At 39.5% G+C, this 15,852-nt stretch overlaps 3 protein-coding genes and 1 non-coding gene across 4 annotated transcripts; 2 read left to right on the top strand and 2 right to left on the bottom strand.

The window, feature by feature from the left end:
• Positions 1-39: 39 nt before the first annotated feature.
• Positions 40-7,534, bottom strand: maf1b (MAF1 homolog, negative regulator of RNA polymerase III b). The gene is made up of 8 exons (XM_051411347.1): positions 6,964-7,534; positions 6,130-6,218; positions 2,574-2,705; positions 2,312-2,474; positions 2,104-2,225; positions 1,897-2,016; positions 1,348-1,440; positions 40-1,239 (listed from the first exon to the last, which is right to left on the bottom strand). The coding sequence occupies exons 2-8, from the start codon at positions 6,210-6,212 to the stop codon at positions 1,215-1,217; spliced, it is 738 nt and encodes a 245-aa protein (XP_051267307.1). The 5' UTR covers positions 6,213-6,218; positions 6,964-7,534; the 3' UTR covers positions 40-1,214.
• Positions 7,535-8,269: 735 nt separating this feature from the next.
• On the top strand, positions 8,270-8,342 carry trnar-ccg (transfer RNA arginine (anticodon CCG)). The gene has a single exon. It is a non-coding gene; the product is annotated as a tRNA-Arg (tRNA).
• Positions 8,343-8,515: 173 nt separating this feature from the next.
• Positions 8,516-12,014, bottom strand: zfand1 (zinc finger, AN1-type domain 1). The gene is made up of 8 exons (XM_051411346.1): positions 11,900-12,014; positions 11,586-11,628; positions 11,060-11,099; positions 10,800-10,927; positions 10,529-10,620; positions 10,248-10,366; positions 9,969-10,124; positions 8,516-8,775 (listed from the first exon to the last, which is right to left on the bottom strand). The coding sequence occupies exons 1-8, from the start codon at positions 11,952-11,954 to the stop codon at positions 8,599-8,601; spliced, it is 810 nt and encodes a 269-aa protein (XP_051267306.1). The 5' UTR covers positions 11,955-12,014; the 3' UTR covers positions 8,516-8,598.
• A 266-nt stretch (positions 12,015-12,280) lies between these two features.
• chmp4c (charged multivesicular body protein 4C) lies at positions 12,281-15,560 on the top strand. Its single transcript, XM_051411348.1, has 5 exons — positions 12,281-12,677; positions 13,106-13,283; positions 14,052-14,160; positions 14,298-14,424; positions 15,056-15,560. The coding sequence occupies exons 1-5, from the start codon at positions 12,455-12,457 to the stop codon at positions 15,115-15,117; spliced, it is 699 nt and encodes a 232-aa protein (XP_051267308.1). The 5' UTR covers positions 12,281-12,454; the 3' UTR covers positions 15,118-15,560.
• The last annotated feature ends 292 nt before the right edge of the window (positions 15,561-15,852 follow it).

The raw sequence follows: 15,852 nt of genomic DNA, 5'->3' as shown, positions 1-15,852 counted from the left end.
AGATCATTTCACAGTTTATGAAGAAGAACAAAGTGAAAGTCTGATTCAAACACCAGTTTATTCACATCTGCAATATATCGGCCGATTAAACGAAGCACAGAGCAGTCAAGAAAAGTCACAGAACTCCTACCCACTTTGTAAGGAACATAAGAGGAGCTTCTCGATTTCTAGAAAATAAAAAGTAAAACATAACTGCCGTTTTTTTCCTCTAAACTGAACTATACATTCACTTTTCAATGAAGCCTTTGCACTGAGGTAATGAGCAAAGAAAAACACTGGCAAGACCAACATTTAGAAATCAGGGTTAACTGGGAACGAGTTGGGGGGGGGGGGCACAGTGAAAAAATACTGGATTTAAACGACGTATAAAATGAATCATGGAATCGGAAAATAGTGGATTGAGAAGAAAACAATGGGACATCTGTTAAAAGCTGATACGTTTTCTAAGCTGCAACCCAGGTGCCAATGGTTTCCTTGGCAATGCCCCTACTGTCTAAAGAAGTACAGACGAGCGTTAATGATAAGATTCAATAACACAAGTTTCAGATATAAATGCAGCGGTTTTTTTTTTTAGATTTCAAACTCAGTGCTAAAAACATTCTCACAGTAACGTCACTGTCACATAAAAATCAACACACAAAAAATAGCAAACAATGAACAACAGATGAGTTCTCAGCTGATCGGAGAGTCAGTCCCGAACTGGTGCGTTCAGGGACTCAGCTCAGCCCATGTTGGAATATCATAAATCTGTGTCAGTTCTCATTGATGCTGGTGTTATCTGGACTTTTTTTGACATCATTTGCAGTCTTTGTTGGCCACTCATCCGTTAACAAGACCTTCTTCTTCTTCTCAAGTGTTCATGAAGTGGTCTCTTTGGAAAGTGTGGCAGGTGTGGAGAAGCCTGTGAGTATATATGTGTGCTGTTTGGGCTTAGAGCTTCAAAAATATAAAAAGAAACCAAAACATACTGGAGAATGAAGGAGCTTAAAAGTTACCGCGGGGTCTTTACAAAATGTCCACCGCCTCGCGGTCCACACACTTCACTGCCAGCGGAAGAGAAGCCTTCAAACATGCACTAGTTTAATGTGTGAAAATGGCTTTGGATGAGGCGAAATCTCAAAAACAACAACAAAAAAAGGAATATGGGGCGAAAAATGGAAGAGAGGAGGAAAAGCCTAGATATTCTTTGGCTGAGGCGTGTCCATCGGGGGAATTCACACGCACAGAGCTCTGGGGAACCTGGGAGAAACAAAGACAAATATTAAACTTATTAAAATGTGTCTTTCGTCACAGAAACACTTTATTGTTGTTAATGAAGGAAAACCAGCGTATGATAATGAGTCTCACCTGTCCTCAGTGAAGCCGTCCATCTCCTCCTCGTCATCCAGCTCCATGTCCAGCTCGTTGTCGAGACAATCGCGGCCGTAGCCACTCAGGACGCTAAAGAAAGATCAACACACGGTCAGATGTGTGCACAACTTTTGTTGGATTAGTCATTTGTCAATAAGAGTGTTTTTATTTATTTATTTATTTCACAAAAACCCAACATAACTTAACACACAAAAACAATAACACTAACACAAAATACAAAATTAAACCCACACCACCAGAACAAATATCATCAGATCCAACAAGCTAAATAATAATAAAAATAATAATAAAGACGTTATATTACTTACAGATTAATCAAAACATTTATGGAAAAACACTTAAGATGAATAAAAAAAAGGGGGATAGACATATAACACTTAAGTTAATAACTAAATGAGTAGTAATAATAAATAAATGAACAAACCTTCAGGTTCACTAAACAATAAGTTTATAAATACCTCAATAAATGATAAATAAAATACATTATTTATCTGTATTATGGAACTTTAATGGCTCTGTGCTGACCTGACTGAGCGACATGTGAAGAATACAATCCTCTTCAGTTTCTTGTTGTAGAAGAAGTAGTTGAAGGACCAGAGACTCCCTTCTTCACCAAAAGGGTCCGAGTCCAGATCGGGATTGTAGCTACGAACAAACATAAAAAGACATAAAGCTTAAAAACGTCTCAACTCAACACCAGAATCATTCTCAAGTCGCTGCTATGTAACACACCTGTAAATGTCACAGCCCTGCAGGTTGATCTCTTGGTCGATGGCGTTCCACAGCTCCGGCCCCAGAGAGTTGAACTCCTCCCCCACAGCTGAGAACAAGCTGCCGTTTACTGCGTTAGCAACCTGCAGAGAAATCATAATTATTATTAATTATCATTAAAATGTACTGCTCCAGAGGTTCAGACTCGGCCACAGAACAGCAGACTGACCCAGTTGAGGCTGGGCTCCCTGCTGAACTCGTGGGCCCGCGCGGCGCTGAAGTCATAGTCCGGCCTGAAGGACTCGTTGAGCGTTGTGATGAGGTAGAAAAGAGTCTTCCTGCAACACTTGTCACTCAGAGGGTTCTCCCCGTCCTCGCTGCTCTTCCCCAGCCTGCACCGCAACACACAAAGAGAGGCACAGAGAAATATTAACCACCTCTTTCTGACCGAGTCCTGTGACCACAAACCACCCTGAGCTCGCAGTACTCACTGTGAAGGGCTGGTGGCGCTGGTGGACTGAGGGGGAGAGAGGGCCTCCAGGACGTGTGGCTCCCCCTCCTGGCAGAACTGCTTGAACATGTGTTTGTCGTCCCCTGCCATCTTACAGGAGTAGCTCTCCATCCTGCAGGAAAAACAACGATAGTGTGTTAAATAAAAGCCATAATGGAGGAGAGGTTCGCTAATCCCTGACGAATACTTTAATGGCCCATTAGGCTTAAAACACATTTACACAACACATCGGGGCCACTTCGCAGGAATTTTAAATGCTTTTCATCGAATACATAAAACAATTTTACTCCTCTAGCCACAGATGTTATAATAAATTAAATACAACAGGATACTAAAATATTATAGGAACAGCAGCAGTGAGGTTACCTCACTTTTGAGAGTGTGCAGCGTTATTTGGGAAAATCAGATCTGACTTCCACAAATGTCTCAGACTAAATAACTGTTGTCCCAAATGTAATGTTTTTTTAATCTACATAATGAATGCAGTAATTCCCTCCACATATCTGAATAAAACTAATCCCCCTCTGTGTTTGTCTATCAGTTTTCATTATAATCATTCATTATCATTATGCACATTATCATCATTTAACCAAATAATCTCGAACTCACTACAGGGAGATCGCATATTTCCAAAGGGACAAAATTAAATGAACAAAACTAGATGATTTACATATAAACTAAAGGAACTGACGGCCTGCACACGACACAAGAGGAGCGGGAGAGACCCTGGCTGTGGACTGAGATTACTCTCAGCAGCAAGTGTGGAAATGAATTAGTTAAAATAATATATTATTCAGCCTTTTCCCTGATGGTCTGAAACGTCTCTGCTCACTTTATAGAAATAAAAGATGTTGAGATGATCTGAAAAGTTACTAAATGAAGTTGTTGACGCTCTCTATGACTGATTCTGGTGTGTGACATAGTGTATAGATATTTTAGCATCTTGCACATCATTTGCTGTTGCATTATGGGTTACTTTATTTATTGTATGTATTGTATTATGGAGGACTTTTGTGTTTTTGTCTGTACTTTTTTAGGTTTGTGCCTCTGACTGCAGAACAAGTTTCCTTTCAGAGAATAAAATTACTGAATTAAACTGAACTAGCTCATGCCGGTGCCACTTTTAAACACCTAAACTAAATTAAAATGACATATTACATGAAACATAATAATCTAATTTGTATCCACAACTTTCTCTACTGTAGATTGATTGTTGTTCCAAACACTGAAACACTGTCTGCAGGACCTCTACAGCCCATAACTCTGTTTGACACGACAGTACTCGTCTTTCCCCCGGGGGCCATATCTGCACAAACACCTGACGAGAACAAGTCGGTGCTAAAATGTGCTGCGTGCACTTTCGTGTTTCTGGGTCAGACTCCACTGAATACAGATATGCGAGTGGAGCAGGCTGGTGTGCGGTTGTTTGTTTTGCACCCTCTCATCTCGGAGTTATGCAAGAGCTAAAGGTTGTGCAACTTAAGAGAGACTACTGAGACCCTCGCTTGCCCTGCCAGCCTAATTATAGAGACATTGGGTGGCAGCGACACCACAGTGGAAATAACTGGCCTGGTTTTCCATCCGCAACACAGCTGACCTGTCGACAAAACACCACTGGTAACCGAATGACACGGCAGACACCAGAGCCGAGCGAAGACTATCAACACTAAAAGATTATTTTTAAAGAAGCTACAACAGCAACGCGCTCTGTTGACATCTGCTCACAACTCTAACCACCGCTTGCTTACAGATTTATTTGTGTTTTTATGTGTTTAGTTATTATTGGAATAGCTATTTTATGTATTACTTTATTGTTGAGTTCTGCACCAAACAAATAACCCTCACAGAGAGCACAAATAAAGTTGATTATTACTGTTTTTGTTGTTATTGTTATTTAATTCAATTCCTAAATGCAAAATCAAAAGCTCATCTGTAGAAAACACCAAGAACCTGCTGGAAGCCGGGAGGGTACATTTTTAGTGCAGCTTGCAAGTCCTGCTGCTATCATGGGCTGCCTCACTAATCCACTAAGCAGCCTAAACACCAGCAGCCTTGGCAGCACTCAGCTATCATGCAGTATTTCTGTATGTGTTTATGTGTACATGTACGTGCGCGCCAATAACACACTTAACAACAGCCTCCAAAATAGCCTCGCAGAGTGGCGGTGCGAGAGGACCCCCGTGTTGTGCGTCACTCCAGGTCACAACCAGTAACAGAAGCTCGGTTTCACCTCCCACACTCCCGAACCCGGCGCTCAGACTGGGCTGCATAACTCCACAACCCACTGCCCTTTATGTAACCACACTGTCGCTGTAACTGGAGGCCTTACATAACCTAAAACACACTGCTGCTAAGTCAAAAACATGCACTGTCAGTTAGCTATTAACTAGCAGTGGAGACCAGTGCCCTTTTATCCCATTATTGCATAACGTGCAGGCACTTGTTTGCTCCACTGCCCTCGTTTACGAGCAGAGTCGGTGATCTCTGAACCAGCCACACCTCTCGTACGCTTACAATCCACGTTTGAGGAATGCATACTGGACAAGATTCTTTCTGTGTGAAGGAATTTGTCAGTCAAGTTGGTTGTTGCTTACAATAAATTCTCACACAAGCTCCGGTGGTTTTTACTTTCTCTAACTGTGGTATAAACATCTGCTGTCTCACTGCACTTCACTGTGTTGATGTTCCTGTTGAATCACTAAGTCTGCACTACTGACACAGACGAAGTGAAGCTATCTGCACAAACCAGAGTCTTTACAGATCAATAGTTTAGATTCAGGTGGTTTCCAGGGTGGGTTTAGTTTAGTTTCAGTCTAGTTTTTGTTTTGGTGTTTTTATAAAATCATAATATGAGTCATATTTGTCAGGGGCAAGATTAAAAGTTTTAAAGAGTTCGGTCTAGACCTGCTCCATTCGAAAAGTGTCCTGAGATAACTTCTGTTATGAATTGGCGCTATACAAATAAATAAAATTGAATTAAAGAAGTTCAGCAGAGGCATTACAATTATGTTGACAGTCGCAGTAAATATGTGTACAAACGCCTCTTTGTGCTTGTTGTGTTCACAAATTGCAACCAAATTGACCAAGACTACAAACAAACACTTCCTATCTATTATTTATTACAAGTACACAATATAGTTTCAGTTTTTATTTCTATTTTAGTTGCCTAAAAGGCTTTTTCACACCTAAATAAAGATTTTAGTTGAGTTTTAGTTAACTATAATAACACCTGTGTATGAACGTCCCCAGGACTAATGAGTGCAAAGCCATGTGAACTACAGCTGATGTTGGCAGACCAGTGTAAAACAAAGGACCCAAAGAGTCCGTAAAGATCCCATTTCCTCCCTGACATTACAATCCCTGTTTGTTCCTGCGACTGTGTAACAACACACACACACACATTTATATATATATATACACATATATATATATATATATATATATATATATATATATAAATAAATGTGTGTGTGTGTGTGTGTGTGTGTTACAGCAGTGGGCTCAGGTGTTCGTGTTGCCATGGCCGCGAGGCTTACCTGCCGAGGATGCGAGACTCTCCCGTTTCAACACACAGCCGCGAGCTGAGGGCTTCAAAGCTGGAGTTCTCCAACAGTTTCATTGTCGTCTGTGGAAAAAGAAAACATTGAGCTAAAGTTAGTCAACAGTCACTTTAGGAGGACGCATCTGTATCCGTCTCCCTCATTTTATCACTTAATAAATAAAAGGTAACAAGTAGTGTAACTAATAAGGGAGTAATAGTGCAGGTATATGGAGTATAACTTCATTTATTTCCAGTCGTTATTGGGTATATACCCACTTTTAAATCCCCTCTTATGTGCATCATTCAGTAAATAAGCTGATGTTTGTGTATGTCAAAGATTATAACACAGATACCCAATTTTAATGAGGAAACAGTAAGAAACAGGGAATATTTCCCTCAAAATGACTGATGTGGGCCAGCGTTGATTGCAAAATATCCTCCTCTCCTGCAGCTAATGTTGATTTCATAATGATACTGAATTCCCTGAAGTCAAAACAGAAATTAAAAAGAAACAATGGCGCATTTTAGTGGTTTTAAATATGTAAGAATATGGAGTTTATCCTAATTTAAGAGGCATAAATTAAGAGAAATAAGACTTGTAACAAACAACTAGCCGAACACTGATTATAACAAGCTCACTAACAAAGTCTAAACACAAATAAAGCACATAAACAAACAAGAAACGGGGCTACAGCGCCCCGTGAGGGCCAATCCTAACTAAGGTCAAAACACAGTTTCCTCTTTCTGTGTACCACCGCCCCTCCCCCCACCGTGTTCAACCCCAAGTCTTCCTGGTTCACAATAATATCCATAAACAATAAAACCTTACCGAGCAGTGTGTTCACCCCCGGGGTCTGCACAGCGGCGGGTTCAAAGGTCAGGACCCTTCTCCGTTTCTCGAAGCGGATAAAAAAAAAAGATTACCGATCCCGCTTTGTTGTAACGGTAGCAGTTAAGCTAGCGCCCGTATTTATCGTCTCTCAAGGAGAAGAAGAAGGGACTAAAATGTGTATTTATAGGCACATTCACGCTTTTAATTCCGGCTTAAACATCTTACACAAGCACTCGGTCGAGGGTGAGTTATTCTGAGGCCTTTTAAATTTATAGAAAAACTGCTTTTCCCGATCAAATGCGACGAGATTAAATCCAAAGACTGCTGGCGTCCGTCGGAGTCTGTCTGCAGCGGCATCCCTTTCGACCTGAGTTCACAAAAGAGGGCTCGTATCGGCTAAAATCAAGTCGCTTTTTGTCCCAAAGCGACTCGATCGGTAAAAGTAGCAACTGACGAGCTACCCTAGTCTAAATAATGTGGAGGAAGAAGTCTGCGTACGGTCGTATCACCTCAGAAACACAGCTACTCGCACCAAAACAACGGAGTCGACTGTACGCTCAGCCCCTTTACGTTTATGTGTATATATAGTCGCGCAAGTACGTACACGCCCACTTTTAAGCGAAGGCGCTCTCGTGATTGGCTGCGCGGCTTGTCGCTCAAACGTGCGGCTAATGTGATTGGTCGAAAGGTGCTCGGTCGATCCCTAGGCTAGGGTTGTGTCAAATGTCTTGACTGGGTTTATCTCGCAACCACAGCTGCTGCTGCGACAAGAGCTGCACATTCACGGTTGTTTTGCGTGTATTTAATGTGTTTATGTTCTTTATTTATTTCCTTTTAAGTCCGGGCTTTGTAGCAGTCACGTTAAACCCATAAAAAAACACGTAGAAATGCATGTATTCTCAGTCTGCATTAAAATACGCAGTTTAAATAGCCACGACTTGTTCAGGATCTAATGTTACTTTATTCATTATTTAATGGTCTAATTTACTATTTGCACAGCAGTTTTTATAGGTTTTATGTGTGTTGGTTTTGATATTTAATCTGTTATGTGTTGTGTGTTATGTAATTCTATGTATTTTAATGTTATTGTAACCCTGCATTGGACTAAATTGCAGGGAATGAGCTGATTTAATGTAATACTTATTCTAGCCTCAAGCATGTAGTGATTATTGATGAACGAAATAAAATCCACAAAAATAAGAAAATAAGATTGGAGTCGAGTAGAAACTGCTGTTAATTAACTATAGTCACGCACCTGCTTAATTTAAAATCAAATTAAAAGCATATAATTCCTTATCTCGTCGGCCCAGTGGCCTAATGGATAAGGCATCAGCCTCCGGAGCTGGGGATTGTGGGTTCAAGTCCCACCTGGGTCGAACAACCGGATGTTGAATGGTGTAATTTATAATGCAGCAGCATTGAATTACACTAATAATGTCACATGATTTGTACAGCACATTGTATGTAATGTGAAATAACATACTGCATTCTTCTCCTAAACATAAACCTCTACATTTTAATAAAACCTTGACAGTAACAGGACCCCACGTTAAATATTTCAACAGAACATTTTATTGACAGAAATACAAATAGCATACAGATACCATTAATACAGTGGCTGCTGTTGGTTTGTCAGGTCTGTTTGATATAGTCGGAAACATCCTCCAGGCCTGTGCACTCATTGTCCAGGTACTCCAGGATCACGTTACCCCCGTTGTACAGGGGAGACTCTGGATGAGCCAGCAGCGAGAGCAGCGTGTCGTCCATCCGGAAAGACTCACCTGTCTGAGGGTGACATAACCGCAGCTTCTGCAAGTGGAGAGCAGAGAGTCACGCTGTTAAGAAATGCTGTGCTTTTTGTTTTTTCCATTGTTTACAACTTAATTATGCTTGGAATAAAACTGTTAAGATTAGATACCGAATTGCTTTGTGTTATGAAGAATTAAAAGGAGCGGCTATTTGACTAAACTGGTTTTATGGGTTTAAAGAAGGAGAGAAGATGGTACAACAGGGGGAAAGCAGAAGAAACCTCTGTTAAAAAGCAATTAAAGCATCACTAAGAGACACATCATTGACTGTAAACTACATTAAAAGTGATGGTAACTGAAAAAAATGTAATACCTGAAAATAATATAATAAACCTAATGTGTGAATCTGCAGTGAAAATGCAAACCGATTTACAAATAGAGGGAGAACAGAGAGAACTATTAAAATATTCACAAGCTCAAACAAACTATATTTACATATAGGCTAAAGGACCACGCTAATCCAAAGATCTGGAGAGGAAGACAGAAAGAGAGAAGGTCAAACGTGCTCCACACCCGCTGACTGCTCATGCACGGCACAAGAGGAGAGGGAGAGACCCCGGCACTGTCAGAAAAGCCGTGTACTGCTATTACTCTAAGCAGCATGGATTGGTCGTTACATTTGTTGTTGCTTTTCAGAAATAAAGACACTAAGAGGATCTGAAATGTCACTAAACCTAAGCAGGAAATTTGCCAAGTTGGCAACATTCTTGCTAATTAAAGATCTCACCACATTGTGAAAACAATTTAAACGATATATTCCATGATGCATAAATGTAATAAGACATTTATTGACCGTCCCAGACACTTTATCTCTGTGTCCCAGGTGCTATTTTTATTAATCCCGGGACAATGGGACGTCGTTAATTTCCAGTGCTGCTGACAACTGATAGAAGAACATTTAATTTTAATTAATTTAATTGATATGCAAAACATTTCACACTAGTTAAACCAGCTTCCTGTTCTTTCCCACTAAAGTCACATGCTGAGAGCAGGAAACTGTTCATAACTAACACCTGCATTTCATATCCTCTTTTTAAAAAAAAAAAAAACTCTTATATAAGAAGTGAAAGCTATGAAGAAGAGAAGAAATTGTAGTTCATGTAACAAGAAAGTAGGCTGAGAGGTGGGGGAAGCAGATCAGTCATTTAGTGATACTATGTTGTGTTTATGAGGGACTCTACTGCTATCTGTTACCTTAGCTGTCAGTATGTTATTGTTGTTCTTGAGGCTGGCGAGAGATGCTGCATAATCCACCACTTTGCCCACGCTCCATTTGGAACAGAAAAACATGGGTAGACTGGAGTCTTTGGATTCTTTAGGAAGATACACCTGAAAATAAGTTCTTTCTGTCTGAAAAGCCAAAGAAAAAAAGAGAAGAAACACAGAGGTAAACTATAGATGTAATTATGTCAGCATGAAAAGTTATTATTACATTACTATTTACAAATAAGATCAAGGCAGGTGGGATTTTACCTGTGGTAGTCCCTTGTCTCCTGCAGCGTGCAGCTTCAGTTTCATTAATGCTACCTTAGCTGCAGTGGCACTGTTCTTTGCTCCTCTGCGTCCTTTACTTTTGGATCCGTCCTTTGACTCTGAGTAGTTACAAGAGACACACAAACATAAACCAGATGTAAGTAGGTTGAGGAGAAAAAAAACTACATGTATATCAGTTATGACAACGATGAGAGCATTTTGTCTTACACTGATCCCATGTGGACAAATAAGGAATGACTATCAACTACACTGAAACTTACCAACAATCTTTTGCACGAGCTCTTTTGTGGCAGCCATTCGAGGCTTTTGGACCTCCAACTTCTCACACTTGTGATCATCTTGATGACGATGGCTATCAACAAACAACAAAAGACGCATTAACCTTACAGTTTCAGTTGGGGGCAACGCAGTAACCCCCTTTCCTTTGACTCTTTCTGTATGGAAACTATGAGCTATGTACTGTACAGGTCAACACAAGTTATGTTGTTTAAGAGAAGTTAATGAAAGTGAGGAAAAGAATTGTAAACCTACGCCAAACAGAAATGTTTTTCACACTGCGGACATATTACTGGCAGCAATTCTTTTCCCTTGCAGTCTTGAAACGAGCACGGATAACTCGTGCTGCCGCCCTCGGTGCGAGTTTCCCTTTTCACCGGCTCCTGAAAAGAGTCACAGGAAATATAACAACAAGCTCACCAGTATATAAAGGACAGGACAGAAGAAAACCACGTCCCAGAAGTAATCTTATCAAAGAAGGACATTAGGGATGCATAAACAAGTACACAGCGTACCACTGAACACGAATGGGCCTCTCTGCTTCTGTGCTCAAGACTGTAAGAGACAAAAAGAGTGAATATCTTTTATCAACAATAATAACACATATGTGGAATGGACGGAGGTGAAACGTGATTTATTTGACTATTTCTAGGTCATTCAACTTTATACGTTTACTTTTATCTGACACCTGTAATTACTACAGCCTGACTGATACTGACATTTGAGAGAAATACTATTTATATCCTTAAATATTCAACAACTTATTAGGATGGCTTACTGCTATGTACTGAGCAGAGATTTTACATTTTATAAAATAAACTATGTGATAAATATAAATCAGCTGATAAGTATCAAATAATAGTTTCGTGCAAACTGTGATTTTCTTTTAGGTTTTCTTTCAGATTAGTATTTACCTATATATATACTGTACATACTGGTATTTCCACAGTGTGCAATAATATAAGTACTAAAGAGTTAGGGACCTTGAACACGTCCTATAAGTTTGTAAATGTTGTTTACATTATATATCAGATATCTTACCAGAAAACACCACTGCAGCCATCGCAAACAAATGGAAGGAAATCTAGGAGGATAGAAAGAGTTTAATCTCAGAGCTGAATTCAAACCTTTCCTATTAACTACAACACAACAGGGTTGAGGTCTACATGTTAATAAACTATACTGTTTACACTGCAGCTGCTTTAACTTACAGACATTTGAACCTAACGCGAGCTAGCTGCCAGGCTAGCCGTGCTAAAGAGGCGCTAGGTGTGTTTAACATTCACAAATAAAGCAGAATAAAGTCACACTTTAATATGTTGGCTTGTTGCGACTCAGACGGAGATGAAACGGACCTTTCTGGCTGCAGGGGTCGACCTCACAATGCCTCCCAATGTCTAATTCAGCCATTAGACAGCGGTGAGTCTGCGGATGTCAACACGAACTTTGACCTCGGAAGTTAGATCATGTGACTGAGATTTTCAAGTTGTTTAGCTAAAACAGATTAATTTAAATATTTTTATTTTTATTAAAGAAGGGCGCAGGTTGAAGTATATATATTTGCTTACTAGCCTTTCACAAAAAAAAAAAAAATTAGATTAAAAAAAAAAAAGTATTATCTAACTTAAACTGAGATTAAAAGACAAAGAAAAACGAGCTCGAGGGCGAAAGCAGGGAGGGCGTCAGGTGTCACTACGTCACGCAGGTAGTGGTGAAAGGTGTGGTGAAAGGTGCGTTCACTGGCTGGTTTGAATTGTAAAAGTCGTCGAGCTGGAAAATCTGCTGCAACACACCCGCCCTGTAGAAACAGTGTGAGGTACGGACGGCTATCGGCGCAGCCCGGGAGAGAGTTTGTGTTCACATACCGTCGCAGTTTGACACCAAAAAGCTGCTTTACAAAAAAAAAAAAAATGAGCAAAATCTCGAAATTATTCAAAGGGAGCTCCGGCTCGAGTTCATCGAGCTCTTCCAGGTCCAAACACCACCGGTCGAAGGGAGGACCTTCACCCCAAGAGGCCATCCACAAACTCAGAGAAACCGAGGAAATGCTGACCAAGAAACAGGACTACCTGGAGAAGAGGATCGAGCAGGAGCTTATGATAGCCAAGAAGAATGGCACCAAGAATAAGCGAGGTCTGTTTATTTTATTTTGAAAATATCTGTGCACCTGTATTCATTATTATGTGCCCCAAGGCTTTGTTTAAGATAAATATGACAGTCTTTACAGGGTTGAGATAAAACGCACTTTCAGGTACAGTAAAGCCCCTGAACTCTCACCCACACGTACTCTCTGTATGGTTATTGGCCTGAAGTGATTGATTATTAAGGTAGTCTTCTAGTTTTGATAGCAGCAGCAAGTGTAACAGGTGAGGCGACTAAACAAAACCTACAGTATCTCGAGCTGCTGCATTGCTCCTTGAATCACCTCAGACTAAAAATAAACATCGTCATGTAAAAAGGGAGGAACCTTTTTAAAAAACCTTTCTGTTTGTGAACGCCCAACACTGCAAGTCCTCCACCACATAACAGCAGCTGATCAATCTGCAACCTTTCTGTATCAGCTGCCCTGCAGGCCTTGAAGAGGAAGAAGCGCCTGGAGCAGCAGCTCACACAGATCGATGGGACGCTCTCCACCATCGAGTTCCAGAGGGAGGCTCTGGAGAACTCGCACACCAACACAGAGGTCCTGAAGAACATGGGCTTTGCTGCCAACGCCATGAAGAAGGTCCACGAGAACATGTGAGAACAACAAGAGCATTCAACAACTATCGATACCATTTCACTAAAAGTCCTGACATGATCGTGTTTTTGCACATTCATTTAACTTTTGATAGAAAACAATATGTTAGAGCAACATATTTAAAAAACTGTCAAAGGATTTCACTTCAGCAAAGCAAACATCTCAAGAATATTTATTTTTTAAAACAAATCTGTCAAGAAAATCGTAAAATTAGGACAAAAATTTACAATTACAGCTTTGGGATTTTTAACTGAGCACAACAAAATTATTAATAAAGGGGACAATAATCCATTATCCTTATAAAAAAATAATTAATTAATCACTAGCTGCAGCTTTAATCCTAATAAATGTGCAGTATTTGCTTTACTGTCATTATTGATATAATTTAAAGGTCCAGTGTGTCGGATTTAGTGGCCTTAACTCGCTCTCCCTCCAAGCTCGAAGGAGTAACTACGGCAGCCATGAAAAAACACAAACAGCCCTATCTAGAGCCAGTGTTTGGTTTGTCCCTTCTGGGCTACTGTATAAACATGAGGTCTGTAGATAAACGTCTCATTCTAAAGTAACAAAAACACTTATATCCAGGTACACCAATAGATCCTCCTAAATGTTACACACACTGGACCTTTTTTTAATTTATATTTTTTGTAGCATCCAAAAATTTAAAGGGTTCTTTTAGACAAATTCCTTTTAAAGTGATGAAAAAAAAATCTCCAGTTGAGTTTCCAGTGATGTTAAATCTTGTATCTCTCGCCTCTCGTTTTCAGGGACGTCGACAAGATCGATGACCTGTTGCAGGACATCACAGAGCAACAGGACGTTGCCCAAGAGATCAGCGAAGCCATCTCCAGACCCTTCGGCGAGACATTTGATGAGGTGGATACCTTCTTTACCTCCTCTGTCAGCCTCTAAAACATCCACACTCTCTACACTCTGTACATAGACCGTGTGTGTGCTGTAAAAATGGATCTGACAGGACTCTAAATCTTGTGTACTTTGTGTGTTTTTTTTAGGATGAGCTGCTGGCAGAGCTGGCAGAGCTGGAACAGGAGGAGCTTGAGGAGAACATGAAGAGTATGGGCGGACTACCCAGCGTGCCGAGCTCCAAACTGCCTTCAGCGCGGCCCAGTCAGCGCGCAAGTGAGTGCAACACGGCGAGATTAGAGGGCGAATTTTTAATTTTTAATCAGCAGCTGTTGTGTGTATTTCAATATATATGAGCCACTTTCACAATTTTATCTCCAAAATATTAGTTTTAGAAATAAACCACAGATAGACTGTTTGTTACTTTACAATGTTGATGGTCAATTGAATGGTCAAGTAGTCAAATTGAGCTGCATTAATTTATCCACTAATAATACTGAATTTTTAGTTCTTTCAGCATATCTTTCTTTAATTTACTTCTTTGAACAAAATATTTATCATAAATCATCACATGTACACAAATACAGTCATATTATATACAAACACTTATACACCGGTTTAATTATTATCTGAATTACATGAAATATAAATAATTAGTAGAGAGGCTACTGGAGAAAAAGAAAGAGAAACAGTGATGTTGTGATTCATGGTCACCTTCACGATCAGGCCTCCAGAGCGTCCCTTTTTAAACGTATTTTAAGAATAAATATGAATCACTTGATGGGGGGGAAATTATAATTTTTTGCTTTCGATAACAAAATAATATGACGCAGCCATAACCCTGATAAATGTTACATAATAATATTATTAATGCATTAATTGTTAAATGTTTTTCTTCTTTTTACAGCAATGAAGAAAAGGGCTGAAGAGGATGACGATATGCGTATGCTGGCATCGTGGGCAACTTAACTGCATTAAGCAAGTCTCTCACTTAGAGAAAGAAACTAAAAATATGTCTTTTTTTTAAGATTTATTTTCATTTTGAAGGTTTTTAGGGAAAATGAAGAGCTTTTAAAATACTTTTTTTTGCTTATTGGCTTGTAATTAAACTTTATATTTATCAAGAAGGTACATTTTTCAAGTGAAGGAATTAACAAACTGCTATTTAGATTAATATTTCTATGTCTTTTGTCTTCTTTTTTCTTTCTTCCTTTCTTTACGGTAATCGTTCCTTGAATTAACTACTTTCATACAACTAATAAAGTCATATTGAAGATGTGACGGTGAAGCTTTTATCACATAGAGCAGATTGATCAACTGTTTTTCATACAGCTGTAAATAAAGTCAGATTTTGCATTAATGTTGTAAATACATTGCTTTATCAATACTTAACAATAAAAAAGTCCCCTACATATTGCCTAATTGTATTGTTTTATAAAAAAAAGTGTGTTTATTTATTTATTTTTAAAAGTGTGTGTGTGTCTAGGTCACTCACTGTCCCCCTGTGTCATTCAGATCAGTGGTTCCCAACCTTTTTCCATAAGGGACGTCGCTTTATCCCTGAGTGAGTAAACTGACAACCTCTGACTATGACATAATCTGTGTAAAACGAGCAATTTGGATGAATTTTGAGCAGATTATTTCCTGTGAATAATCAGAGATCAGCATTACTGATATTTTTTAGGAATTTTTTATACAATGTTG

Source organism: Dicentrarchus labrax, unplaced genomic scaffold (assembly GCF_905237075.1).
Source record: "Dicentrarchus labrax unplaced genomic scaffold, dlabrax2021, whole genome shotgun sequence".
Lineage (NCBI taxonomy): Eukaryota > Metazoa > Chordata > Actinopteri > Moronidae > Dicentrarchus > Dicentrarchus labrax.
The sequence above is the reverse complement of the archived record's forward strand: the minus strand, read 5'-3'. Positions and strand labels throughout refer to the sequence as shown.